General features: G+C 52.9%; 11 protein-coding genes across 11 annotated transcripts; 4 read left to right on the top strand and 7 right to left on the bottom strand.

The window, feature by feature from the left end:
• Window positions 1–403: 403 nt before the first annotated feature.
• Window positions 404–929, bottom strand: J4E79_006437 (uncharacterized protein; the record flags this gene model as incomplete). The annotated part of the gene is made up of 2 exons (XM_049355308.1): window positions 404–571; window positions 678–929. 2 exons carry the CDS (start codon window positions 927–929, stop codon window positions 404–406), a joined length of 420 nt encoding a protein of 139 aa, XP_049209981.1.
• A 2,878-nt stretch (window positions 930–3,807) lies between these two features.
• J4E79_006438 (uncharacterized protein) lies at window positions 3,808–5,301 on the top strand (the record flags this gene model as incomplete). Its single annotated transcript, XM_049355309.1, has 4 exons — window positions 3,808–4,676; window positions 4,722–4,809; window positions 4,859–4,930; window positions 4,987–5,301. 4 exons carry the CDS (start codon window positions 3,808–3,810, stop codon window positions 5,299–5,301), a joined length of 1,344 nt encoding a protein of 447 aa, XP_049209982.1.
• A 746-nt stretch (window positions 5,302–6,047) lies between these two features.
• J4E79_006439 (uncharacterized protein) lies at window positions 6,048–7,220 on the bottom strand (the record flags this gene model as incomplete). Its single annotated transcript, XM_049355310.1, has 1 exon — window positions 6,048–7,220. The coding sequence occupies one exon, from the start codon at window positions 7,218–7,220 to the stop codon at window positions 6,048–6,050; it is 1,173 nt and encodes a 390-aa protein (XP_049209983.1).
• Window positions 7,221–8,837: 1,617 nt separating this feature from the next.
• On the top strand, window positions 8,838–10,273 carry J4E79_006440 (uncharacterized protein; the record flags this gene model as incomplete). The annotated part of the gene is made up of 2 exons (XM_049355311.1): window positions 8,838–8,940; window positions 9,054–10,273. The coding sequence occupies 2 exons, from the start codon at window positions 8,838–8,840 to the stop codon at window positions 10,271–10,273; spliced, it is 1,323 nt and encodes a 440-aa protein (XP_049209984.1).
• A 600-nt stretch (window positions 10,274–10,873) lies between these two features.
• On the bottom strand, window positions 10,874–11,917 carry J4E79_006441 (uncharacterized protein; the record flags this gene model as incomplete). The annotated part of the gene is made up of 1 exon (XM_049355312.1): window positions 10,874–11,917. One exon carries the CDS (start codon window positions 11,915–11,917, stop codon window positions 10,874–10,876), a length of 1,044 nt encoding a protein of 347 aa, XP_049209985.1.
• A 689-nt stretch (window positions 11,918–12,606) lies between these two features.
• Window positions 12,607–14,558, bottom strand: J4E79_006442 (uncharacterized protein; the record flags this gene model as incomplete). The annotated part of the gene is made up of 2 exons (XM_049355313.1): window positions 12,607–12,839; window positions 12,977–14,558. The coding sequence occupies 2 exons, from the start codon at window positions 14,556–14,558 to the stop codon at window positions 12,607–12,609; spliced, it is 1,815 nt and encodes a 604-aa protein (XP_049209986.1).
• Window positions 14,559–16,303: 1,745 nt separating this feature from the next.
• Window positions 16,304–18,343, bottom strand: J4E79_006443 (uncharacterized protein; the record flags this gene model as incomplete). The annotated part of the gene is made up of 2 exons (XM_049355314.1): window positions 16,304–18,095; window positions 18,147–18,343. 2 exons carry the CDS (start codon window positions 18,341–18,343, stop codon window positions 16,304–16,306), a joined length of 1,989 nt encoding a protein of 662 aa, XP_049209987.1.
• Window positions 18,344–19,412: 1,069 nt separating this feature from the next.
• Window positions 19,413–20,597, bottom strand: HEM2 (Aminolevulinate dehydratase; the record flags this gene model as incomplete). The annotated part of the gene is made up of 2 exons (XM_049355315.1): window positions 19,413–20,321; window positions 20,373–20,597. 2 exons carry the CDS (start codon window positions 20,595–20,597, stop codon window positions 19,413–19,415), a joined length of 1,134 nt encoding a protein of 377 aa, XP_049209988.1.
• Window positions 20,598–22,312: 1,715 nt separating this feature from the next.
• On the top strand, window positions 22,313–23,408 carry J4E79_006445 (uncharacterized protein; the record flags this gene model as incomplete). Its single annotated transcript, XM_049355316.1, has 3 exons — window positions 22,313–22,337; window positions 22,391–22,515; window positions 22,572–23,408. 3 exons carry the CDS (start codon window positions 22,313–22,315, stop codon window positions 23,406–23,408), a joined length of 987 nt encoding a protein of 328 aa, XP_049209989.1.
• A 192-nt stretch (window positions 23,409–23,600) lies between these two features.
• J4E79_006446 (uncharacterized protein) lies at window positions 23,601–23,999 on the bottom strand (the record flags this gene model as incomplete). Its single annotated transcript, XM_049355317.1, has 1 exon — window positions 23,601–23,999. One exon carries the CDS (start codon window positions 23,997–23,999, stop codon window positions 23,601–23,603), a length of 399 nt encoding a protein of 132 aa, XP_049209990.1.
• Window positions 24,000–25,161: 1,162 nt separating this feature from the next.
• On the top strand, window positions 25,162–26,383 carry J4E79_006447 (uncharacterized protein; the record flags this gene model as incomplete). The annotated part of the gene is made up of 2 exons (XM_049355318.1): window positions 25,162–25,239; window positions 25,349–26,383. 2 exons carry the CDS (start codon window positions 25,162–25,164, stop codon window positions 26,381–26,383), a joined length of 1,113 nt encoding a protein of 370 aa, XP_049209991.1.
• Between the last annotated feature and the right edge of the window lie 656 nt (window positions 26,384–27,039).

Here is a 27,039-nt window from a genome sequence, read left to right on the forward strand (position 1 = left end):
GATCTGCCTGCGCAAGGACGGAGTTGATGAGAGGGAGGAGGAAGACGGTTATGGTTGTGGTGGAGGGAAGGGTGAGCATTGTTGTTTGTTTTGCTTTTGGTTGATACGGATTACGGTGAGATTAGGGGGGAGATGGTAGATGGTATAGTGATCAGGATATGAGGGTAATAGTTGGTATTTATATTCGAAGTAAACAGCCTCTCATTCCCGCTTCTAAGAACCCCGGGTACAACACACCAATCCAATGTTACCCAATTCCTCCACTGACTAGTCCCGCTGACCCCCAAAAGTTCACATGTACTCCAAACGAGTGACAGAGCCATGCAACGTACCACCCATCCGTCATACCTGAATCCACACCAACTGCCTAGCCATGTGCGGTACGGTACACCATCATCCCCACTCAACCATCCTTCTTCGCAGCAACAGCCTTAGCCATAGTCTCACCCATAGCATTGGAACTGAAGTAATCCCAGTACACCTGCTCTAGATCCTCAAGAGTCATGTATTCAGACACGATGCCGCTGGGTCCGTGGCCGAAGAGAGGGCCGGATGCGGGATAGGCGGGCTCCTGCTTAAGCGTTAGTCCCATGCCCGATTCTGATCACAACACCATCACATTCTTTCCCCTCTCCCCGCCCACCAAGCTTCCCCAGAATTACTAGGACAAATCATACCTTCTCAACACAAACAGCCCACCCCGTCGGATAGTGATACGTAGAGCACTCGGTCAAGTTGCTGACATACTCGATATCAGTGCAAGGTGCGTTGATTCCGCGGCTGATGACGGTGTGGCAGCAGGCGTCGGTGTAGTCGGTCCCGTAGAGGAATCCGCAGATTGTGTCGTCGGGGCCCATCTGGGCGGTGGTCAGGAGGGGGAGAGACGCTGCGAGAGCGAGGGTAGCATTGATAGGGGTGGTGAAGCGCATTTTTGGGGTTGCTGGTTGTTGAGTGGGGGTTGGGGGGTGGGTGTGGGAAGGTGGTTAGGGTGGCTGTGGTGGGAGGTGAGGGGTGAGGGTCTCCGTGGGTTCTTATGTGGTGACGGAGATTTGCTGGATCAGTAATAGAGATGAAGATGCGCTCGTTGAGGACGTTTTGGTACTGCAGATGCACCATCCCGTCTTCTTTCCTTCCGTATGGCAAGAGTGTGTACCCGTGGGTGTTCCTCGGATGGACATAGAAGTCCGCATCGTGGTATGCTTCTGGAACGATTTTGAGCCATGGAAGGCGGATGACCTTTTCGTGTGACGCTGGCATGATTGACCGGACGGAAAAAGCTTAGGAAACGGCATGATAGTCCCAAGGGTCGATGATTCCGGGGTCTTGCATATGCCGTGGACGCAGATGACATGTCAAGATTTCCTAATCTGTCGAAACCTTCGCGGATGATGTCTGTTGCTTTCCGTTTCAGCCTTGACCTATATGGGTAAGATTTTTTATTTCCTTGTCGCTTACCGAGGTATCGATGATATGCGAATTTGTCTAAGATAGTCGAGCAGCAAACATACCTATGTGCAACAGTCGCACTCGAGGCTTGGGGGTTGGAGAATGAGGTAGGAGGCAGGGCATGCTAGTAATGGATGTGTTGAATGAGAACGGGGACATGCATATCGTCTTGATCAAAACCTTCCTTGGTTCCATCAAGAAACATCATCAAGCCAGCTCTGAAAATTCACCCCTTCATCAATCTCAAGATCCCTCATCCAAAGCCACGCTTCAAGATCATGCCACCAAGGTCCATTCGGAACTTCATCAAGGTTTGTGAGCCCCTGCATCGATACGCCACTAAATTTATAAACCGTAGGATCATGGCGTAGCCGCCGGTGTTCTCTCACATATCGACTGTCCTTACCCATGAAAGTCGTGCGGACAGGCACGAGTCTATCTGCGAACACTCTAGCCCTAGCGAAATCACCATTCGCCTTTGTGATCTGGAAAGCGAGGTAGTATGCATCAGCCAGGCCGACTGGATTCGGGCTATGGTCGTGTCGCTTCCATAGCTGAACCATTTCCTCAATGAGGCAGAGCAGGTTCTCAGGTGTTTCGCTGATGCCGCGCGGCCCGCGACCAGCTTCATCTGAGATGATGTTGTCTATTTCGTTAATGCGATTCAGAATCAAGTCGCTCTCGATGGACTGCTGAGATAGTAGCGAGCAAAGTTGACATTGACAGGTGAAATGAAACCGCCTCTGGAGTTCCTCTTGTCGCTCGTTCCGATCGAAGGCGCCCCCTAGGTAAGATATCGTAATCTCTTCTCCCTTGGAGATATCTCGTATAGCATGTACTGTTAGTCGGTTGCAATCATCGTGCCAGCAGTGAGCAGCATTGTGATCGCACGCGTGGTTGATGCGGCATGCTGTGGAGAAGATACCACTGAGCTCTAACTTTGAACCGACGGGTAGAGCGTTTGTGTACAAAATACCGATCCATTGCGCCTCATAATCGTTGAAAGGGTGGATATTGCTCATGGAAAGAAACTCGCCTCTTTCATGTTGGTTCAAAGACGTGACTCGGTCTGCTAATTCTGTCTCAACTGGTTCTCCTACCGCGAAGACGGGTTTCTCAGATATGATCTTTGTACCTTTGGGGATATCTCTAGTCGCGACAAGGCCCTTACCTTTTCCAGGTATATCTTGGATGGCGTACGTGAGTGGAGTGGCTGAAGCATGCACGTTACCGATGAGTGCTTGCCGTGCGGGATGCATCTTGTTCTGGCTGAAAGTCAAACCCCGGTATGATGGACGCCTTGTAATTTGCTGGAAGGTTCGTAGAACCTCGTGAGGATGAGATATCTATATAAGTAAGTAGCGCAGGTCACGCTCAGGGTGTCATGCTGGAACCCGCAAATTATCGGGGACAAACGGTTGTTTGCTGATAACACATGAGGCTCTGCCTTGGGTAGAAGTGAAATTGTGCTACCCGCAACGTCGCAAACAAGAGCTTTCATTCTGTGGAATAATAGCCGTTGAGAGCGCAGTCAGCATAATTTTGTGGGTGGCCAGCCCGGTGGATCGCTGAAGTATCGCCCTGAGTGAGCTGATATGAACTTGCCGCTATCCGCTGCGCAGTCTCGATGCGCGCTAAGGTCAGTGATCATGGCTCAAGAAAGCAACACTTTGAATGTTTGCTGAGACACCTGAAGACGTGCAAATCACGGAAGTTGTTGAGATGGGAGTTCCTCGGCTGACGTTCACATACCGTAACCAACACTCCGCAATCGGACCAGAGGAGCTTTGCCGATGATCTTCAGCTGATCATTTCGAGATTGCGACATCTATCGTCAGGGCAGCACTGATTAAGGCGATGAAGCATGAGTTGACGGCCGCGGCTTTGCATGTGGTTCGTAATAATTGAGGCTTGCTCGGAAATGGGTTTGGAGCGTTGTGGGGAACGATCGCCTTCCCTGCCAGCGGCTTGGCGACCGCGCTAGTGGGGTTAACGTGTCTCGCGCGCGTCCGGCTTGCTTGATCAACACTCCCCGCGTCTCCTCATAGCATGCATCATCAGCTAGCCGCCCAAATCTGGTCTGGGTCAACAGCGAGCTCACCGGAACCATGACGAGCGACAGTCGAGACATGCGCCCACGTGTGCCGCACCCCGCATTACTTCTACCCCTCCTGGCACCATAGCTCCATAGCTAGCTCTGGGCGATACCGGGGTTATGCGTTGCTATATGTGTAGAGCGCGCCGTCGGCATGCTTGCGCATCATTTCTGCCCTCCTCTGCCTCTCTTGATCCAATTCCTTTCCTCTGTTAAGTTCTCGCATTCGTCGCGTTGCAACGAGTCATTGCACGCCCAAAACCACCATGTCTGACTGGTCTGATCTTACCGCGGCTCTGAAAGGGAGCTTGGACAAGCTTTCCAAGCTTCTCCAATCCGATGCACAGCTCAAAGCCTTTACGACTTCGAATGCCATTGACAAGGATGTGACTTTCGGCATCAAGTCAAGCGGTTCTGACAACACCCTCCTTGTCACAGTCACCAATGGCAGCGCAAAAGCCAGCACCGGCTCTTCGAAAGATGCCCTGTTCACGCTCTCTGCTCTGCCTGAGCAATGGGAACAGCACTTCAAGGCAGTCCCGGCGATGCCGTACCAGAGTTACTGGGGCATGTTTGGTATGAACATCAAGCAGAAAGGCATTGAAGTCCTGGGCGATCAGACAGCCTTCGCACAATGGACACATGTCTGGAGGCGCGTCCTCGAACTCACACACGACGCGCATTGTGGCCCGATGAAGGAGGACGAGCAAGCCGAACCCGAGCGCGACTTCCTTACTGGCAAGTACCTGTACCTCGAAGCTCCAGTGTGGGGTAGGTGCAAAACCTTCTACGAGTACTCTGGTGAGGGAAAGCAACCCATCGTCTTTCTGCATACCGCTGGCAGCGATAGCCGGCAATACCACAGTGTCATGAACGACGCGAAGATGCGCAAGAAGTGCATCATGTACGCATTCGACTTGCCAGGACATGGACGCAGCTTTCCTTCGAAGAATTACTCCCCAGGCGCACATACAAACACCGAAGATAGTTACGTGGGCATCATCACGGCTTTCGTGAAGGCCCTGGGTCTGCGAAGACCAATCATTTGCGGCGCAAGCATGGCTGGTCAAGTTTGTCTGGCAGTCGCGATCCGCCATAGGGAGGTTGGCGCTGCAGGTGTCATTCCGTTGCAAGGGTATGTGAGACATTGGGGTTAAAGTAGCGATGCTAACGATTGTAGTTCTGAGTACCTCAACATGGAGCGACAATGGCATGATCGCTCTCCAGTCGTGAACCAGTCGCTATTCAACCCTGAATGGATCTATGGCGTATGTTAAATAGAGTCTTTAACAAGAGAGCGTTGCTAACATGCAGTAGATGATGTCTCCCACCACGCCTCATGCGAACAAGCAGCTCATATGGCACACCTACAGCGCGCAAGCCTACGGCGTAAGCACACCCCCAAAACCAAACCCTCACACCACCCTCCTCTAACCCATCCACAGATCTTCCACGGCGACCTCGACTTCTACTTCGGAGGTTGGGACGGACGATCCCGCGTAGCCTCGATCGATACCCAGAACTGTCCCGTATACATGTTGACCGGCGAGTACGATTGGTCCAACACCCCAGAGATGGGACAGAAGACGGCGGACAAGATACCCGGAGCGATGCACAAGGCGATGCCGGATCTTGGTCATTTTCCAGCGACGGAAAATCCAGCGAAGTTTGTGCCGCATCTTATTGAGGCGGTTGATCATATATTGAAGATAAGGTCGGATAATTTGAGTACTATGCGGTTGGGTGATGGTACGGACTAGAGGTATGTCGTTGTGGGGATGTATGGATGATAGCGATAATGCATTGTTTCTATGCGAATATAACAACTTTTTGTCGGAGTTCAGTTGATCTTTTCACATCCATTGAAGGGAAAATCTGAACATGTGCCCCGAAGTCTACATCGCCATGAAAACCTGCGTCTGTAATTTTTTTTAAGGCGATATAACCTTCTTAGCTTCTTTTAGTCAATTTTGCTTCGTAGACATGGATGTCTAGCTTTTCCATTGAGTGAGGCGACTTTTCCTACGACGTTCCTCATTTTTCATCCCACTCAAGGAGAATACTGAACATCTTAGAGCCTACATCAATGCTGAGCCTTCCGATTAGCGGAGTGAGAGGGGAAAGAGAGGGAGTTGCTTGAGCGACGACAGGGATAACGGGACGATTCGAGCATACTGGCATAATCTTTCATGAGCTGGGTTTGGTTTGGAGGGTTTGGTTTGCGGACATGGTATGAGAGAGTTTGCAATCACTTGCCATGTTCTGGGCGAAAGACAGGACGGTAGTATGCTCATGCATTACTTCGACGGATGGAGATACGCAATTGATATTCGTATCTCACATGCACATTGACCCTCCCATCCAAAGAAAGGGTATCGTACTCAGATTATCCATCCCAAAACCATGACAAAAACGCCAAGTGCCAAAAGAGCATACTCCAACGCCTATATTACAACCCAAAACCACCGCAAGTCCACCCCATCCCCCCTCTCATGCCCATCCCCAGTTACCTAATCTTATCAACCCTCTTCTTCGCAATCCTTATCTTCCCATCCACCCTCTCCACATCCTCCTCAAACAAGCCCAACATGGCATTCTGCTCCACAATCTCCGTATTAATCTGCACACCCATCTCCTTCATCCTTCTTACAACAGTCGACAAATCAACCAGATCCTCGTCTTGCTCTTGGATGATTTGTTGTTGGAGCTGCAGCACGCCTTCATTATCCAACTCGCGGGTTTTGTCTGTTTCTTGGGCGGGCGGGCCGCCGAAGACGCGGCGGCTGCTGGAGGATTTGGCATTGGAAGTGTTTCTGGAGGAGAACAGTCCGGCTTTCTGGCTTTCGGTGACGGCGGCGCTGGAGGAGGTCGAGGGTGTGGAGGAGGTTCCGGAACCGGAGATTGCGGCTTTGACGGCCATGCTGTTGAGGACGGAGTCGAGGCCATCGCGTTCTTTGCGCAGACCGCTTATCATGTCTTTTCTTCGTCGGATCTCGCCGTCGCCTAGTTTGTCGCCGGACCAGTCGTCGGAGGTTTTGTTGTTGCTGCCGCCGAGACGGCTTAGGCCTTCCTCGAGCGCAGAGATGAGCGTACCGGCTCTGACGAGGCTTTTCTTCGCGTTGGCCGCGGCTTCGTGTTGCGCCGTCGCAGCGGTGGCTTGTTCGCGTTTCGTCAACCACCTCCTCGCATCTTGCAGGTTGGATTTAAGCTCCGCGTGCTTGTCCAGCCAATCTGAACTATCCCTCACTCTATCCTTGCCGAATTGGCTACCCGGGAACCCAGCTGCCTTTTTCCCGTTCGCGCCATCCTTCTCTCCTAGTTCTAGAAACTGTTTGTAGCACTTGGAAACGCGCCAGCGCCCGTCTTCTGCGCTTTCTATCGCGCGGAGGTAGGCTTCTAGACCGGAACGTCGCTTCTCGATGGCTTCGGGGGAGGTGGTTGAGCCTACGCCTAGGAGGCCGCCGAGCCAGGACTTTGGTGGGAGGGGCGCTGGTGGTGCGGAACCGACCTCTGAGCGGAGCGACGAGTCGAGGGCGGAGAATTCGGAGTAGCGCTTTTGTATGCTGGTCGCGGCGCGTGGGAAGGGGTGCTCGATTTTGATGGTGTAGGAAGTGTAGGCCTTGCCGTTCTCGGGTGTTTGCTCTTGCGTCGTCGGTATCGAGATCTTGAGAGGCGCCATGCTTGCGATCTATGCGATACAAGTTCTAGGAAGTAAAGCTGGTATTGGGGTGATTCGGCGGCAGGCGGCCGTCTTGTGTTAGGCCGATGCCTGGCGCGGTCGCGTGCACTGTATTCGCGGCAATAGCGTTGATTTGCGGGTCCAAGCTGAGTGTATGCGCGTGATGTCCTTTGGGTTTATTGATTATGGGAATGAGACGCGTTGAATCCAAAAGCAAAAGAGCGACGCTGCAGCAAGATCCAGGGTCCATGCCTTGGTTGACGTCGTTGCTGCAGCTGCGGCACGCTAGCGCCACGTGCGTCACTAGAGCCTGACGTTGTGAGGTTTGCGAAACTCCATGTCTTCTATCATGATCATCTCATCCAACACCAGACGGCCACAATGACCTGCCATCGAAGCAGCTATTCGTAACATGATTCTATGCCTGCCATGCTGTTACGCGTCGCGACCTAAATGCCCACCCAACCCATTCGGCCTATAAGCTCAGCTTTACGGCATCCTGTTCGGTTTGCACATAGGTGACCGGCTGCTATGTACAGGAGTCATTGAAGCGCTACATTCATACTGATGTCACTTCCTCCTTCAGAGTATTCAGAACCCAGTTGCAGTTGTTCTGTCGAACATTTTGCTCGCATATGCAGATCGTGCATCCCAAGACCTGGACTCCAGCATGCACAGCTCAGTATAGCAGCTACTTGATCTCACATCTTCCCCTGGTTCAAGCTGATGTCGTATCGCAGTATCTCAGTATCTTCTGTCTATTAGCATTCGTTTTATCAGATATGCGCATGCTGCCGCCATACACACACTCAACCCGTGTCCCTAGACTCCGGCACCCACGACTCAGCATAACAGCTATTCAGTCTTAAATCTCGATTCGCCCTGTCGCCCACTACCTTGGACACCAAAATGGCGCCTTAGTCTCACAGGTTCTCTCTTCTGGTTCTGGTGCCGCCTCTACAGGGCGCATCGTCATCATTAGTCACTGCACACTCGTCGTTTCATCCTTTCTCTGCTCTTCGGATTTTGCGACCCATATCTACCGATCGACATCTTTGAGTTTCTTTCAAGAAGGTCGGCTGCAGAATGTTTGACGGCGACACCCTCATGGTGCCTTCCCTCCGGAGCGCAGCGTCGTCGAAAGTCAATGCATAGTCGTCGTCCCATATCATGTCCTTTCTTCTCCGCGGGCTTCAAGGCCCATATACATGGCTCGAAATCACCTTCCGTCTCTTCAAAAAGAGCTTCCAGGTGATGTGTCGACGCAATACACTGCATCGCGGGCATTTGGCGTGACGCATCACGGGCGTCCTGTTCAGCCAGTAGGGGCTAGGCTTCCCGTATATGACCTGAAATTACCGCCGACGCCCTCTAGCCTCGTAATTATATCAGTAATGTTTTACAAGGTGGTCCGAGCCATCGCTGTCGGTCGAGTGTCTCGTAGATAGAGGAGGTATCAGTGAATAGCTGGACGCGTTGCGGTCGGACGCTTTCCCTGAAGCGAGAGGGCACCCCACCACATTTTGGACTGAGGCCACTGAACGCACGCGACTTCCTCCTCTTTTCTTCTCATCGAAAGTAGACGGTGCTCCAGAGCGACATCGACGACGGTACATTATGTCGGACCTTTATTTCCCCCCGGAGTTGGTCAACAACACCATCAGCGACTTCATGTACACCTACGGGTTCGCAGAGGCGAGTCTGCTTCGCGGAGTCAGCAGTAAGTACTCATCTGGCGGGGCATGTATGCATATCGCCCAGAGTCTCCTCCAGTCCCCAGGCGACGCAGAGACAAGGATGATATAAGCGGCCAAACTGACAACGCTTCTTCAGGGACCTGGAAGGCCGCCATCGACGCCCGCATTGCAGTACTACCAATCGAGGCCTTTGTCCCACTGAACGTCATGACCCGCGCCATATTCAAGAGCGTCCGCGTACCCTATCTCGCTAATCGGGCGTGCGAGGACTGGACTGTGCTCACTGGCGAGCGCGACACCCTTCCTAAGTACATCAAGTCATGGGTCAACTGGCTCATCAACATCGACGTAGTGAGCGCAGGAGATGAGTATGCGACCGCGCTCATGCTGAGCAAGCAGTTGCATATCGCGTGCAAGTCTGCTTTCGAGATGGCGAGTTACAGGAAGTCGAGCAAGACATTTCAGCGTGTGTTGCCATACTTCACCGACAACGGCGCGGGAATTCAGCTTGCTGTTATAGCGGCGGTTGGTAACCTCGATGCCCTTAAATCTGCTGTCAACTCATACGGCTCCGATCTGCTCTGGGACGTCTCATACACCTTTGGATCTTCGCTCGCTGCAGCCGCTGGTGGTGGTCACGATGACGTCGTCCAATACCTCCTGGATTACTTCGTGACGAACCACCGTATGTATCCCAGGGAGCAGTACGAGTCAGCCTTTAGAGGCGCCATCGCTGCAACCCTGCGTCAAGGTAATACAGACATGTCGGTACGGCTCCTCCATGTATATCACCAATACTTCCCCGCGGTCCCCAAGCTCTTGCTTAGCAGTTGGATTGCTATGGCGGCCAAACATCCGGACGATCGCGTCTCTGTAAGGTTGTTGGAACTTCGCACCGAGCCCGGTCTTCGCGAGTGTCTCGGAAAGTTCAAGCTCGTCTGTAAGACCAACAGCAAGCCCGTGTTCGATGCTTTCCTCAGGCTACGTTCCATGAACCTCAACCAAGGATACCTCGAGAAGAAGGTCGCTTTCCGGTGTCCTCTTTCCGAGGCCGTGGGTGTGGGCCATTTTAGTCCGGTCAGGTCACTCCTCTACCACGGAGCACACGCGGATGGGGTACCGACTTGTCGGCCTTGCGATCTTCCTCTCTGGCTCGCCGTCCAGGGTAATAGCCTCGAGATCGTCGCCTTGCTCTTATCCTATGGCGCTGATCTTGAATCCATCGGCCAGTTGTGGAACGACAGCGATGACCAGTTCAAGGAGGAGCGCGGCGCCATTGTGATGCACCTCAACCTGGTACAACAACAGCGTATCGCTCAATGGGACGCTGCCATGGGCGGTCCCCAGCAGTCGTAGGTGGTGGTAGCGCGGCGAGGGGGCTGCCGAGGAGGTTGCCGGCTACATACCAGTCTTGGATCGCGAAGAGCTGCGTGTAGGGGCAACGTCGGCCCCAAAGTCCGTGCTTGACCGGTGCACGGATAGGCGCCACGACAACAAACTTCAGCTCGCACCTTCACTCCTGTGGCTAGAACGCCCTCCTCCATCACGTCACCGTCCACGTCCCTCGAAAAGCGACTGATAAAAGAGCATGGGCTTCATGTAGGCGAGAACCTGGGTCTTCATCGACCAGGGACTCAGGATACTCGGGCCTTCGATTGGGATGATCATCGAGTATCAGAGTATGGGGCTAAGTAGGGTCTTTGGGCGTTGTGGAATTGTTTTTCCAGAAGCTCAAGTCTTAGATCGGATGGCTTTTACCAACTCATGAAAATTACAAACTTCAGTCAAAAGATGCTTGTGATTGTTCATCGTGCTCAATGTCCTGAAGGGTAATGCCTGTGTAAGTACGATATCAAATGTGTACACGAAAGAACGAGACCACTTCATAAGCCTCCTAACATTGCCATCTTCAAGAACACCCAGCTCTCGTTCTCAAAACTCTCAAGACCCTCCTCCTCACACCTCCTCAAGCCCAACCATCCCAAAGCTCTCCTTCCACAACCTCTCCTCCCCGTCCTCATCATACGCCCACGCCGCATACCCCTCATTAGCACTCTCATACATCCCCTCCTTCCCCGCCTCCTCCTCCCTACTCCCCATCTCCGCCAAACTAGCCAAATACCTGCCCCCCTTATCCCTCCACTCCCTCCCCACCGCCGCATAAACCTGCGTCGCAGCCCCCTGCCCCACATCCTTAAACGTCCTCAGCACCTCCGGGTCCCCAAACATCGCTTGTTTGGTTTCTTCGGAGACATGCACCCCCAGTCCAGATCCCTCGATAATACCGCCTGGATGCACGGATGTAGCGTGCAGATGGTGGGATGAGTAGTGTCGCTCGATGGAGTTTGCGAACCAGATGTTTGCTGTTTTGGACTGGGCGTAGGCGTTCCACGGTTCGTATGGGGTGTTCTCGTAGTTGTAGTCGGAGAGGTGCACCGTGGACCAGATGTGCGCCATGCTGCTGAGGCTGACGTAGCGGCTGGGGTACTCGGGCGTTGCGGAGGAGAGTAAGGCGTCTTTGAGCAGGTGGAAGAGGAGGAAGTGGCCGAGGTGGTTGGTGCCGAATTGGGTTTCGTAGCCGTCGACGGTTTTGCCATAGGGTGTCGCCATGACGCCTGCGTTGCCAATGACTACATTAAGCTTCCCGCCGGTAATGTTGAGGATTTCTTTGGCGGCTTTGCGGATGCTGGAGAAGCTGTCGAGTTCCATCTCGATTAGGTCGATCTTCCCGCCTCCATTGTGTTTCTCGGACAGGATTTTGTCGACGACAGCTTGGCCTTTTGGTATGTTGCGCACGGTTCCAATAACGTGGGCGCCGGTCGTGTGCAGCGAACGAAGGGTTTCGATGCCTAGGCCGGAAGACACTCCTGTGATGAGGAAGACTTTGTCGGTCAACTTGCCGGTCAGACCCTCGTCGCGAATGACTTGGAGGGCTGTAGGACGAGCGTCGCCTGCGCCACGAAGATTCGCGATTTTGTGAACCTCGGCGTATTGGGCCATTGCTGGAATGATGGTTGTTTGGGGAACGGGACCGGACTTAATGAGGTGCTTCTCGACGAAGCCGAAGGTAACGGACGTTGATGAAGTAGGTCTTGTATGATGAGCTGTGGATTTGAGCGTTTCCAAAGGCTCTCCGTTGCTGTATAAATACTACGGTCTGTGAAAGACATTTGATAACACATGTTAGCACCTGCGCTTCTTCGTTTATCTCCACGTTCAACTCTTAACTCCATCGCATAATGGCCCGAATACGTCTTGCCTCATGGACAGATTTTGGTCCGTCTCGAACGGCGAGAAAGATCGTAGACTGTTTGACCCAGTAGATGCAGGATTTGCCTCATTGCCCAGGCTGAAGAACTCACCTGCAGATAGTTGAATGGGCTTTCCCGCTTAGAGTAACACGGTGTATCCGGTGTTGTCGAGGCTTGTAAACGATGACGTCAAAGCGAGCGAATCGCGAGTTGATGCGAGTTTCGCCCGAAGCCACACGCGCTGACCAGCATTATCTGAGCTCTCATCTCATGCATTCTAATTCGGGGCAAAGTACCGAAGATGGGAATTGATGCGATGAGACTTGTTTGTAATCAGAATCAACATCCTTCTTTGTTCTTCAATTGAAGTTACTGTATCTCGTGCCTACTACTTTCATTGTCTTGCATTGTCCCCCAATTACCGCATCTTGATCATCTCTACACGCTTCCAAAACTCTCCCTCTTGACTGCCAAGAAGGTCAAACTCCATAGCTGGCGGATATTGCTCTCAGTCGCGGTCAACGAGCCCAGCTGCTCGATCTGATAGCCGTTGTCGTATTTCCAACTCCATACCTCATGGCTCAGCTGGTCGCGGTTGGCGTCAATTGTGTCCCAAAGGCTGTTGTATGCGGAGAGGACCTTGTCATAGACCGTGGAGTCTGCGCAGAAGTCTACGATGCTGAGTTAGCAATCACATGATGGAGAAACGTGAGAATGCATCCGGATATCGACTTACCAGGCGCACCCTCTTTATCGCATCGACCAAGCTGTCGCGCGAGTCCAGCGCCCATCATGGCAAGCTACCAACTCCAGACTACAGTGCCGTGGTAGTCGTCCGTTGAGAAACCTGCTTCGAAGGTCGCATTTTCAGCGTACGCAGGGTTCGCAACGAATAGTCCAATGTCGCTCGATAGGCCAACCGGGAAAGGTTGAAGGATGTGATCGGCGGTCTGGCTGATGTATGCCGTCAGCTGGGTTTGATTCGTGGTGTCGAGGAGGAAGTGGCGGAAGCAGTCATCGCTATTGATGACTGGCACAATGGGTGCACCGACTTCGCCGTCAAGGGCGACGCCGTAGTATGTAACATCGCTTGTGATCTTGTCGACATTTGTTGGCAGAGTAAGGTTGGCGTTCGAGACATAGTCCTCAACAAGAGATTTGGCGTCGGCCTGCGGGACGGTGACTTCGAAAAAGCGTAACGTTTCGTCCTCCCAAATCTGGGCGTACTCATCGGCCTTTTCGCACCAGTCCGGGTGGTCGGAGAAGAAGCCCGCGCGGCTCAAACTTGCGATAGCCCGGAGTCCTGCAGGGACAAGCGCGGTGTTGACGTTATACGGGATGCGACCTCCTCCGAGGCCATTACTAGAGTCGCGCCACTCGCCGACTATCTCGCCTTCTTTGAGGTGAATGAGGTTCTCTTTTACTTGACTCTGCGCAAATGGTGCAGCAATCCGCATGATCTTTTCGGCGGTGAACTGAGCCAGCTCAGAATACGCCAGTCCGTCGTTCTCGACTAGGAATGTTGCGGTCCTGCTGAAGAAAGCATCCGATCGATCCTTTCCAGCATCTGTATCTACGAAGTAGCTGTTCATGGAAATTGGAAGCATGAAGTCTGTGTCGATCATCTTGTAGTCACAGCCAGGTGCACTGGAGTTGATTCCCTTCTTCTTGTTCAGCCAAGTCGCGTAGTCGCCGAGGACCTCCTCGTGACACACAGTACCATCAGTGCGATTGACTCGCTCGAGAACAGCTCCGATGACGGCTTCGATGGCCGCTTCGCTGAGAACGGGCTGCATCAACAGCAGCGAGAGCATACTGTCTCGACCGAAGTAGGTGAGGAAACGCCATGTGCCAGCCAGTAGCTTGTTCGAGTATGAGAGGAATGACAAAGAGGTGGTTTGGTCCGGGTTCTCTGCAATCAAGCCGGAAGACGCATCGTTGAGAACTTCTTGAGGACTGAGCTGCTCCAGTTGCGGATAGTTGTAAGAGGCTTCGAAGCGATAGCTACCTTCGCCGAATGTCAAAGTCCAATTCGCCTCGCGATTCAGCGTAATGGCTTGAGCACCATTCAGCGGCGAGAACGTCAGCGTCGTAGTAGTCACACCGTCAAACCAGGTACGGTTGATGGAGGCGCTCCCGTCATCGTTGATCGCGAAACCGAAATTGTTCTGGAAGTCTTGACTAACGCCTGAGCCTTCGGTCTGGTCGCGAATAGCCCGTATACTGCCAAGAATAGGTTGCGTTAATCTAGCAGTAGTGTTGAACTTGATCGACCCTGACACCCCAACACGATCCGAGGCGCTCACTGCCTCTACCGTCTCTCCGTTGTCAGACGTCTCTAGGCTGATGTTCAGACTGCCTTGACCGCTCTCAGGCGCGAAGTACGCCATAGCTCCACTGTTACCAGCAGGCCATGCCACGATAAGCCGAGGCTTGACGACACTGGTGTTGCTATCAGGCCGGGGACTTGTAACGATGACATGGGCGCTGGCGTGACAATCAGAATAGAGGTAGTTCTTCTGAGGTCCGTCCTCTAGATAGAGTCTTGAGGCTGCTTCTTCGCATGGTGATGAGAGATCATCGGTCGACGGAGGCGAATACGTTGTTGAACTTTGAGGGTAAGCCAGTACGGTAGCTGCCAGGGCCGCTGACCCCAATACCGTAATTGCGACCATAGCAACTCTGAACCTGTTAGTTGATAGATCTTGCATGAATATGAACTTCATAGATGAGGCTTCATTACTTACTTAGTGGTTCAGAAGATAGTCCAATGACTTTGGGTGTGGTGAGTAGCTTTTACGCGTGCCGTACGTGATAGGAACGACTCGCAATGATTGAAGAGCCGTGTATTACGGATAAATCAAATTCATTAGCCCGTGTACAAACGACAGCCTGTCAACATCACTTCTTTTCTGGTTTTTGGTGGCCTTATGTACCTAGGTACGCCGTGTTCCTTCGGCCCTATACGTCTTCTTAGCGACACATTGGCAAGGCACAGTGCTTACTCGACGTCATGGTTGGAGGTTAGTACTCTAAGCCGTTCATACTCCAAACTGTTATTACTCCAAGCCCCGCGTCCGGTCCAACTATCCTGGGTACGGGTTGCGGGGTCGCTTCGATGTCTTGTTGTGGAGTAGAGGATCGGCGGTTCGTTAGTCTTTGTCCCGGTGAGCTCGCTTGGCTAGCGCTAGGACGCATCTGGTTGAGAGCGTCTCCAGCTCCTGCCAGGGTAGGTGAACATATATCGCGTTGGCACACGAACGAGTGACTGTACCTAACAACGAAACCGTTTGCGAAATAACCGTGATTGGGACAAGGGCGGAGAGGTTCCACTGGGCGGGCATGTGCCAAGGTCGGGGATATCTCTGCTCTGACGCATCGCAGAGTCCTCACAATTCTTGCAACTGCTAAACAACGCTTCCAATGACCAAGTTGACACCTTCAAGCTTGCCATGAATCTTCGAGCTAGGTGCTTGCTTTTGCCTAACTATACACTCGATCCCTTTTCCAGATCTTGGTTTTGTGATGCTCAGGTTCTTGTCACATGTGTAGGCTCAACCTTGGAAGTTCGCGCAGGCGCCTGACAGACGTGTACAATTATTACAGCAGCAAGGTTTCTGTCTACTTATCCACGAACAATCCCAAGACTAGCGCGTGAGTCTTACCGTTCAGGACCTATCCCGCGCAAACAGCGTGTGTTGCCCAGATCCCTAGGTGTGCGCGACCACGCTGCGATCCGCTGTTCAGCAGTTTGTACCGTCGATATAGTATGTTGGATCGCTCATTCTTCCACATACGACCATAGGATCATGAAAATTAGGCTTCCCGTCCGCTCAGCCATATACAAGCATGATACCGGCGGATTAGTAGTTAGGTGGGTGACCACTAGCGAATCCCCGCTGTTGTATGTTTTTGCCAAAAAAGTCTTCTTTTTGCCCATCACGACTTACGCGCCAGTCGAGCACCGATGAGCTCACTCGTACAGGATGTGGCGCGGTTGCTCAGTCCTTCATGTGCGGTGCCGGGGGCGATGATGGCCTCCGCTTTTTGCACCACGGTAGCAGACCCCAAGCGCATGCCTCACCAACCTTCACATGAACATATGCATAAACACCATGGTATCATTCATTCCCATCTACTTCAACTCAACAACCTTCTTCCCCTTCTTCTTCGCCTCAAGCACCGCATCCCTCCACTCCTTAACCCCGTCCAACGCGCCCTCCGGATCCGCCTTCTTCTGCAGTAGATACCCTTGTATCTCCGCAGGCGAAAACACGCCCTCTGGAAGCGCTTCCGCGAACTGCTTCGCCATCTCCGCAAGCTTTTCTGGCGGTAGCGTCGCAAAGTTGGGCTTTGATGGCAGAGCGCCGCTAGTGAGAGGCGAGGAGGTACCACTCGATGGTCTAGCTTTCCTCTTCTTCGTTTTGGAAGAAGGGGATTTGGCTTTGTCGTCATCGCTCTTCTTCTGTGTCTGCGTTGCCAGGTCCTCTTCGCGACTGTACATGCGACGGAAGATCTCCTGTATTTGCGTGTTGGTGGCGAGTGTGAATTTGATCTGCAGGTCTACGCGCCCGGGGCGAATGAGTGCCGAGTCGAGCTTTTCGGGGTAGTTTGTTGTCATTATCAGAACGCGGCCTTCGCTTGAGGCAGCGCCGTCGATGATGTTGAGGAGACCGGCGAGGGAGATCTTGCTTTTGCTGCCTTCTTCGTCGGTGGGAGAGGGGACTGGTGGTGGAGGAGGGGGAGGTGTGGGCTTCACGCTAGGTGCTTTTATGCTGGGCGTCTTTACGCTGGGTGCTCGGACGGATGATGCTGCATCGTCTGTGACGAGGGTGGTGGTTTCGCTATCTGGTTTGGTGATTTTTCGCGGGCGTAGTGTTTGGGCAAGTCTTCGGCGGAAAGACTTCTTCTTCTCTATGTCGGTGATGGACTTTTGTTTCTCCTCGACTTTCTGCTGCTTTTTGTTCTCGGGTTTCTCATCTTTGCTTTCGATCTTCTCTTCCTTCTCTGCCACGGTATCCTTCGCTTCAGTGGGTGACTTGGCCTCCTCTTCCACCTCCGAGACGCGATCTGATGCTGGTATCTCAGAGGACTTGTCTCGACGGATACCCGCGCTGTCAATGTCTTCTAATAAAACGATGCACCGATTTGGCAGCTGACTGAACAGCATCGCAAGATCCGACTCAGTCATGTCACGCTCACTCAAAGAAGCGCAGTAGACGCTAAGCCCAAAGATTCCAGCCACTGCAAAGCTCAAGGATGTTTTGCCGGTACCGGGCGGTCCGTGGAATAGGTATCCTCGTCTGTGGGGAATACCGCGAGCGGCGTACCACCTGGCTGTCGCTGGGTGGAGGTATTCGTTAATATCTGCAACGACTTTGTCCTTTTGCGTTTCGTCCAAGGTCACTGTGCTAATAGGTCGTGAGGGTCGGCTGGACTGGGTAGACCAATAACCGCCGTGTTTAGTCTCCGCTCGCATAATCTCAGTTGTGCTATTACTCTTGTGCGATGACCATTCCTTGACGTGATCTATCAACTCCTTGACGGGCTTCGTACTGCGACCCATGCAACGGATGATGACAAAGTACTCAATCCGTTCGGCGTATTTGTTTTCTTGGGAATCCTTCCTGAATTGGAAATAATGGCCATTGTGGGTGAAGCTGTCGTCGCCAAGATTAGGCTCGTAGTACACTGGACTGGTACCTTTGTACTTGTCGTAGTTAAAGATTCCAGACTCGTCCAAGACGTCTTCATCGTCCGACTCGGGCTCGTCATCAGAGTCCGCGCTATATCGGGTCTTTGGCTTTCTCGAGGTAGCTTTCAAGTCTCTGCTGACTTCCGTCATGCGCTGTTCCGATATCCAGGATATGAACTGGGGGTATAAATCATCATCGTCGTCTATCCGGATGGCAGAGGTGCCATAATCTCTGCATGAACTGTTAGCAGACCGCAGTTGACTGGTAGAATTGCTGACTTACTGCATCCATGTACGTCCCCTGTTGTACAGGAACATGGCTCCTTGGAAGATACCAAATAATAACAGGTATAGAGACATCGTGCTGCCAACATCAAAACCAATTTTGTTGAGGACCAGCTGGACAATAGCACCGAAGCCAGGAATGTTGATGGCTGCATCTGCGAGGCCAGGAGGTAGCGATTCCTTTAGGTTCTCCATGATTATACCAGGCCGGTGGCTTAATCCGCACGTCGAAGGAGGTTTAAAAGTGGATGTGTCTTGAATGAATCCCGATGCGTTTGCTGCGTAACAAAGCCCCCGGATTAGATGTGTTCACAGCGAATGTCGATGATTGTTGTAAAGTCGTAGTAGTCCAAGACGAGACCTGTGATATACTTATTTGTCGCAAGCGCAATCCAGCAGGCACCCAGATGATGTATTTCGATTTACCTAATAGCTTTCATCGTTATGACTTGAGGTTGAGAAAAAGGGCGGTGGGATGGCAGCCTGAGCTAAGGCGTGGCTGTGCATATTGTAAAGCCGGTCCAATGCAATCAGCTTCGACATCAGCCTCTCAAGGCTCTGTTAGGAGAAAGATTCCTCGCTGGGGTAATGGTCACCTGCATGATGCGTCCAGTGAGTGGAGACCGCATGTGTCCAAAGTGCAGTGGCATCGCTAGGTCGAATGAGAGCGTTCGCGCGCAAACAGCGTGGCTCCAAGCAAGGCTGAGTGGCGTTCACTCTGAATTTTGGGATTAAGATCCTTTGCGCACGAAGGGCGACTGAAGTGGCTGAGATGCATGCTGCTGTGGATACGGACGCATCATTACCGACTCTGGTGAGAAGAACCGGCGACGCCGGTCGTGAAGTGCGGGCTAGCCGGTGAGTCAAACGCCCACCATGGTACCGTAGGGAGGGCGCTGACTCGAAAGCTTAGCGAGGTAGCAGCAAGGCAGCCGCAGGGTCGAGGTGTGACGGGGTTGGTTCATTTGCAGATGGCGAAGTGAGGGCTGTGGCGCACCGGTGGGCAGCAATCCTCCGCATGTTCGGGTTAGCGTGTTCTTCTATATGGTCTTGGCACTATACAGCATCACCACGCGGGCTGGGAATTCGCCCCGAAGACTCACTGGTTGTTCGCGACTTAGGGTAGTGTTAAACAATCGTTCGTGTGTGATGGTGTCACAGAGCAGAATGATGTAGAAGTGGTGATGAGATTTCATTGGTAGACATGCCGTCTGGATATCAAACGCCCCTACGCCCTTTCTTTTGCCGTACATCTATGCTAGCCCTAGTTACCCAACCAGTCTAGAAACTCTGGCGTGAAGTAGCTGACCACTATTGAAGCTCCCGCTCGGAGTATGCCCTGCGTAGCCTCTTCCGCCATCTGCCTCAAGTCGAACACACCTGCAGCTGCGGCCGCGTGGATCATAGCGTATTCTCCAGACACCTGGTACGCTGCAATGGGCATGTCCTTGCCAATTTCCTTCGCGTCGCTAATGATGTCGAGGTACTGGCTCGCAGGCTTGACCATAATGATATCCGCACCCTCACCAATATCTCTGACAATGGCTCGTCGTGCCAGACCGCGGCCGCCGGGAGGTAATTGGTAGCATCTTCGGTCGCCGAACGAGGGCACTGAGCCTGCAGCGTCGCGGAACGGACCGTATAAACATCCTGAGAACTTGGCGGCATACGACATCAGCACGACCTGGTGCGAGATGCCGGCTTCGATGAGCCTCAGCTTAATGGCGCGTATGCGACCGTCGTTCATGTCCGAAGGCGCCACGCAATGCGCGCCGGCATTGGCATATGAGAGCGCCACATCCGCGATTCGCTCTACTGACAATGCATTGTTCAAGCTACCATCCTCCTTGAGGATACCGCAATGACCGTGTGAGGTGTATTCGCAGAGGCAGACGTCGGCAACGATGAAGAGGTCGGGGAATGCTCGTCGCAGCAGACGGATGGCTTTGATCACGGGGCCCTTGGGGTCGTCTGCGTTGGTACCCAAGGCGTCCTTTGCTGAGGGTGCGAGTGGTACTCCGAACAGTATGACCGACTTCAGGCCCTTCGCGACGAGCGGGGTGAGGTATGGCACGACCTTGTTCAGGCCTCGGCGGTGGATGTTCGGTAGGGAGGGAATGAGGATTTCTTCATCGGGCTGGTCGGAAATGAAGAGGGGGTAGATGAGCATCGACTGCACTGCATGTTAGCTTCCGTCATAGGCTCATGGCGTCATTCCTCTCACCTTTGTGAGTTGTCGCTCGGCCTGCCATGCTCGTGACAGAGGGTGGCTGTATCCTCCATGCAATTGGCTCTTGATATCTCCGGATATGCTCACGCTCGTCGCGGCAGTGCTGGCGTAGGATCGGGTGGAACGCGCTTCCGATATTTGAGAGCGCAGGTCGGGTCGCTCTGGCCGCTCCGAATTGTTCCGGTATGCGATGTCTGAGACGAGCGAGGAGAACGACATGGCAGAGAGAAAGCAATAATGTCTTGTAGGTTGGTGAAGGAATCGAAAAGTTCAAGTCCCGCCTGTGCAAAGAAAGTGGAATGCCGCTGACGTTGGCGTCGGGGAAAGGTGGCGTTCGTAGTAAATGCGGACAGCCGAGGCGTCAAGTTTCACTCCGACTATAGCGATCGCACTTTGAGTTTCAGAAAATCGGAGAACGGACAAACGCAGAGACGAGATGGGGGTATCGGAATGAAGAGAACAATTTGAAGCGCAATTCCTTAAAAGATTGTGAAATCTACACGGTTTGCGACGACTACTATACGCATGTCAGCTGCAAATTGTCTCCGGTGTCCAATCAGATGCGCAGGATTACTGAGAATCAGATGTGGCCTAGCGTCGGATGGTGTTAGTCAGCTTCCAGGTCGAGAAGTCGGGACAGTCTCGGGAATCTTGGAAGCGCATCGAGCTTCATCACATGATGCATCGCCGAAGTAAACACCTGCGCAGTCGCGCTCCAAGCGCACACGATCGATCCTCAGCCTCTTCCACGACAAGATGATGTCGTTGTTTCGAGTCGCGAGAACCCAGCGGGGCGCATGCCTTTTATGACGATGTGGCTGGCTCTCAATTTCCCGTATCTGGCCGTCTGTCTACCCACCATCGCAACTTCCACCCTTTCATCGGCCCGTCTACAATGGAGTCTTACTTTTGTCTTATACAGTCGCCATCGTTCAGTAATCGGGATATCTGTCGCCGCCGCTGATCAACATCAATCTCAACATGACCGGACATGGCTGCTTTGCAAAGTTACTCCTCAACTCAACAATGTGAACGCGCAGTATGCGATGCGAGCCAGCACCAACATTAACATGGTACCGCAGTATCCAATTCAGATGCAGACGCCAGGCAGATAACGCCACGTACGAAGTCTCTGTCGTATACCCACCAAAACCAATACGGACAGGACCCTCAAAGCAAAAAGCAACACCAGAAAACGAAAACATCAGCTTCGGAATGCGATGCGTTGAGACGAAGGGCAAAGCGGGGTCGCCTTCTCAACCTATGAGCACTTTCGATAACCCACTGTATTCGCTTACGGCTCGCATGGACACAACGTGTATACCGACGTCGTGCTTTCTTTTTCCGACATCCCAAGACCCCGCTGCCCCTAGCTTGAACCCTAACGTCGAAAACAAACATCACAAAGCAAAACCTCTATACCTAGCGACCACAGCCAGCACTCGGTTAGGCTAAGAAGAGAGACTCCGTCCAATAGTGCTACACCATCATTTTCATTATTCCTACTAGTCTAGGAGCACTGGGCGCTACTCCGAGTGCCGCGTCGCTCCCTTGACGGTTTTCACTGCAAGCCGACAGAAACGGCAGTCCACAATCACTGTACTGACATGGATGATTGCGCGCCGTCAGCGCGGGGCAGCTAACGTTAGACCCCGTAGGCCGTTCATCATCTCGGTGTTGCGCATATCACGACAAACAAAGTATAAGCCGTGCGTCTTGTGAAAGATAAACACCAGGTATATATGTAGAGGGCATGCAAGGCACACGAATCCTTCCTCACCCCTGCAAACATCACAACTCAACTCAACTCGGTGACTCGATTGTCTGTTTCAATCATGTCTGACCTACGCGCCCCCACCGTTGCTGTCAACTTGACACTGATTGTTTTGACTTCACTCGCTATTAGCTGTCGTGTTGGGAGAAAAATTAAGATAATGAGCAGCTTTGGCTGGCATGATGGTGAGCTCAGTCCATTTATTTCCACACGAGTCATCATACTAACTGACATGAAGCTCTTGCTGTCTTTGCCGGAACTTGCGCCATCGTTCTATCGTGTATCCAGATGTATGCGACACGTCTGGGAGCTGGTCTGCACGAGGCAGACATCGACCCGGCCAACATGGAGATGCTCCTCAAGGTACATCAAACCCAACCCACAATCACCATCTTCCACTTACTGACTCAACACCCCAGATGGTCATGGCCGCCCTCATCTTCTACTTCTCCGTCAACTGGGCCGTCAAGCACTCGCTACTGATCTTCTACACCGAGCTCACCTTCGAGCCGTGGGCCCGCCGCTGCATCTTCATCATGCACATCGTCGCCTTCTCCTTCGGTCTCACCTGCGTCGTAACCAGCATCTTCCAATGCGTCCCCGTGGCAAAATGGTGGGACCCAACCATCGAGGGCTACTGCATCAACCTGAGCGATTTCTCCTACTTCAACTCAGTCTTCATGGTGGCCTGCGATGCCGTCCTTTATATTCTCCCCGTCATCTTCACCTGGAATGTCAAGCTCAGGCGCCACCACCGCATCGCCGTCAACTTTCTCTTCGCCTTGGGCGGACTCGTCCTCGCTGCGAGCGCAACTCGCGTCTACTTCGTCCACCGACTCGCCGTCATGGGGGACTTCCCCTTCCAATACGCTGCGTCTATGATTTGCGCCGTTGTGGAGAACCATCTCGCCGTCATCGTTGCCTGCGCACCGAGCATCAAGGCCGTCCTCATCCGCTACTACCCCAGCCTGCAAAGCAAGTTCGAACGCATCATCAGCGACGAGGGCTCCGGCTCAAAAGGCAAAGCATACCGGACTGGGAGCAGCGATCGTGCTACATATGACCCTGAGGCTGGAACCAATGGCAGCGAAGATGTCAAGCTGCAGATTGTTAAGACGCAGGATGTCAAGATTGAAAGGCCAGATGCGAACCGCATGATTACAGGTAGCAGTGGCAAGAGTGAAGGTAGTCTGCTAGGACGCTGGTGGCGGGCACCTAACAACTGGAACGTCAGCGTCGAGAGCCAAGGGAAATAAGTTGGAAGATTTTGTATATTCGTAGTCGTCTCGAGGTTGATTCCCCCTTGCTTCTGTTCAGTATCATACCCATGTAGTCCTCAACCACCAAGTTCATCTTCACATCCACTACTTCTCACACCTCCGTCCTCCTCCACGCCCCCTCATCATCTCCTAATCTCACCCCCAAACCACCCCGAATACCTCCCGCCCTCATTCCACATCCTCCCACTCCTCATCCCCACCCCCAACCCTCGGCACCCCACCCGGCCCCAACAACGGCCTATTCCCTCCCGTCCCAATATGTACGAAGCCAAAAGGCTCACCAATGCACATCTCCCTCTCCTCCTCATACTCCACTTCCCTTTCACCGAAACCAAGCGCAATCTTGATCTTAGCCCACAATCTCTTCCAAAAACCGTCTGACTCCGGGATCTCGGCTTCGGTGACAGGCTGCGGCAGCGCGGTGATGCTGGTGTCTTGCGCGTCTTTGAGGTTGGCGAGTGTGGGGTTCGCGAGGTGGTGGGATGTGTTTGGCCGTGAAGAGGAATTGGCGTCGGCGAAGAGGATGGAGGTCATGGGGAGGAGGTGCTTTGAGTCGTTTTGGGCCATTTTGTTTTGGGGCGCGAAAGCGTGTAGTGTAGGTGTAGTGTGTATAGTGTGATGTGCTTTGTGCGCTGGTGTCTGTCAGTGGCTGTATTGCAAGGCTTTGCAATGCGAGTGTAGAGGTACGGCGAGGTTGCAGCTGGCTACGAGTCTGAGGGACGAGAGACGTCTCTTTGTTGTGATCGTGGCGCGTGTCTCAGTTCGTTTGTTCGGAGGTTGCGTCATTGCGCAAACGGTGGGTTGGATGCGATGGCGAACGCGAGTTGCGTACGCGGGGTACGGGCGCGCTCATAGTGGTCTGATTGTTGGGCTGAATAAAGCCTTCATATTGTTATGAGCAGAGTTATTCTCCACGGACTGTGTTATGCGCTGGAGTAAAGTGCGAGCTCCCATCGAATCCGTGTACTACTACAACGCGACTGTCCCGTCATCTGGGCCGGATGGCGACGGCTCTTGATCTATTCAGCGGTACAGACTTTGTGCGGTGTACCATTTGATGCGAGAACCTATAGTCTGGCCTGATGGCCTGTTCATAACCAATTATCGTGAGCTGCATAGGAACATAGCTCAGGCCTTGGGTCAAATCATACTGCAAACGCGCTCACCGTCTCCTTGGCTTGGGCATCACAGCCGATCCCAGGCAGAACTGGACCTCATTCCTTGCTCTTGAACAATTGTATAGTGCTATCACAACATCTAGGGAGTAGCGGCAAACGAGCTAGGGTGTGTTTCGTATATCGAGGAAGGCGCGGTGGTACTTCGGTTGTCGTCGCGTCCACTCCAAGGCTTGTTCGTTGTTGCTGCCCGTACGCGATCAGAATTGTATAAAATCCCAGAATCTTGCCTAAAAAAAGAGAGAAAAAAGTCGCATATGAAAGAGCGTTCGAGGTGGAAGAATGCGCGTTCAAGAAGGTCGAGCCAAGAAGGACGTTGGCAGTCGCCGCGCGGCGCGACTACCTAAGTAATCAATCGGGCTTACTTTGTATGTACCTCAAACCCAAGCAACCCGAGATCAATCCCCGGTCGCATCCGTCCGCTTGACAAAACATCGAGATCAGATCTACTTCAACATCGCTTCCCCAGATTCCGTTGCCGATGGTTAAACAATCTGGGGTAAAGTTGTCCACGGAAGGATTTCTGCCACCAATCACACGATACAACACCAACGATGCTTCCTCCACACTTCCCCGCAAAGTCACGATGGCAATGGCAAACAGCGCGCATGTTCGATAGTCGGCCCGTAGAGGTAAGCGCGACGGAATAATTACAGACTGTAGTAATCGCGTAAAGGGGTGCATTTCGTCAATCTAGTATAAGTACCCGGCCGTTCCGATGGACGGGTTCCCGAATACCAGGTCAATCGTTCTCTGCCGATCAACATGGTGTCTCGTCTGATGCAGTTCCTTGCATTTGCAAGTGCCCTTTCTGTGGTGTCTGCCGACAAGTACACAAGAACAAAGCCCGACCGGGGTGCATTAGTCGTCGATGCATCCGGCGCAACCAACGGCAGCTACCCCAGCATCAGTGCCGCAGTAGACGCACTGCATAACAAGACCGATGCCCAGAAGATCTTTGTCGTCGCCGGAACATACAACGAACAAGTCTACGTCCCCCCTCATGCCGGCCCCATCACCATACAAGGTTCCACGAAGGACGCTCGCGGCTACAAGGACAACGAAGCCACCTTGACATACAATCTCTCGCGCCAAACACCTGGACTTGCCAACAACGACGCAACAGCTACCCTCCGCTTGAACACAACGAACATTCGCATTTACAACCTCAACGTCGCCAACACCTTCGGCGCAGCTGAGAAGAATGGCCAAGCCCTCGCACTGAGCGCGCAGAAGACGAACCAAGGATTCTACGGCTGCAAGTTCACTGGCTACCAAGACACCATCTACGCCAACATCGGGCGCCAGATCTACGCAAAGTCTTTCGTCAATGGCGCGGTGGACTTCATCTTCGGTCTACGCGCCATCGCGTGGTTCGACAAGATCGACATCGAGTCCATCGGCCCCGGTTGGGTCACCGCCAATGGTCGCGAAGCTGAGAACAACACGAGCATCTACGTCTTCAACCAGGTCAACGTCTCCGGTACCAACGGCACGAACTCGACCTTCCTTGGCAGGCCGTGGAGACCTTACTCCAGGGTGGTCTTCCAGGACAGCTATTTGAGTGATGTGGTGAAACCGGAGGGGTGGGCAAGATGGGACGATGTACAGAGTGTGGACAATATTGTTTACCAGGAGTACAAGAACTATGGGCCTGGCGCAAATCCAGAGGCAAGGGCAAACTTCTCCTCGCAGCGGGACTCGCGGATCAAGGCGTCGGATGTGTTTGGGATGAACTTTGAGAAGGAGAACTGGGTTGACGCGGACTACTTGTAGATGTCTCATAGAATCCGAGAGAAGCAGCGTTGTACGATAGACTTGAAAGAGCTAGTAATTATACCACTTGGTGTGCTTCAACCACGGGCCTTATGGCATTGCGTGTTGCGGACATGACGACAATTAATGCCAAAGACACTCATGAAAGGAATGCCTGCATCTGCTGTATATCCAGCATGCCGTTGAAGATCGTGTATTGAAGTGAGTGGTTGTGAACGAAGGCGGTTGGCAGGGTCGGAAAGTCCGATGGCCGGAAGTGGGGCATCCCGTGACCCTGTGCAATAGCCCGTGAGCGCGTTAATTCACGCCCTTCAACTTCGCGCAGAGAAAAGTCACTATGGTGTAGCCAAACATCTCGAATCGTCGATAAGTTCTACTCGCTGCGACGTCTGTATTCGCGATTTGGGAGTTCTCGTCGAAGTCGATGCTGCCCAGGTCGTATCACACAACTTATGGTATACGTCATCATCCGTCTTGGTCGCACACGCTCTACTGCGCATGCACACATTTACAACGGCGATGGAGGCGCTGAGCTTTTTTTTTGCATCTTCCTACAGCTGTCATAGATTAGTAAGAGTGGATTCGTACGGGAAGCAGATGCCGCATCCCCAGAGATCGGCTCTGCGGCTTAATGATGACGTTTTGGCAACATCAGA

Source organism: Alternaria viburni (assembly GCF_023758015.1).
Source record: "Alternaria viburni strain BMP 2772 chromosome Unknown scaffold_13, whole genome shotgun sequence".
NCBI classification, from domain to species: domain Eukaryota; kingdom Fungi; phylum Ascomycota; class Dothideomycetes; order Pleosporales; family Pleosporaceae; genus Alternaria; species Alternaria viburni.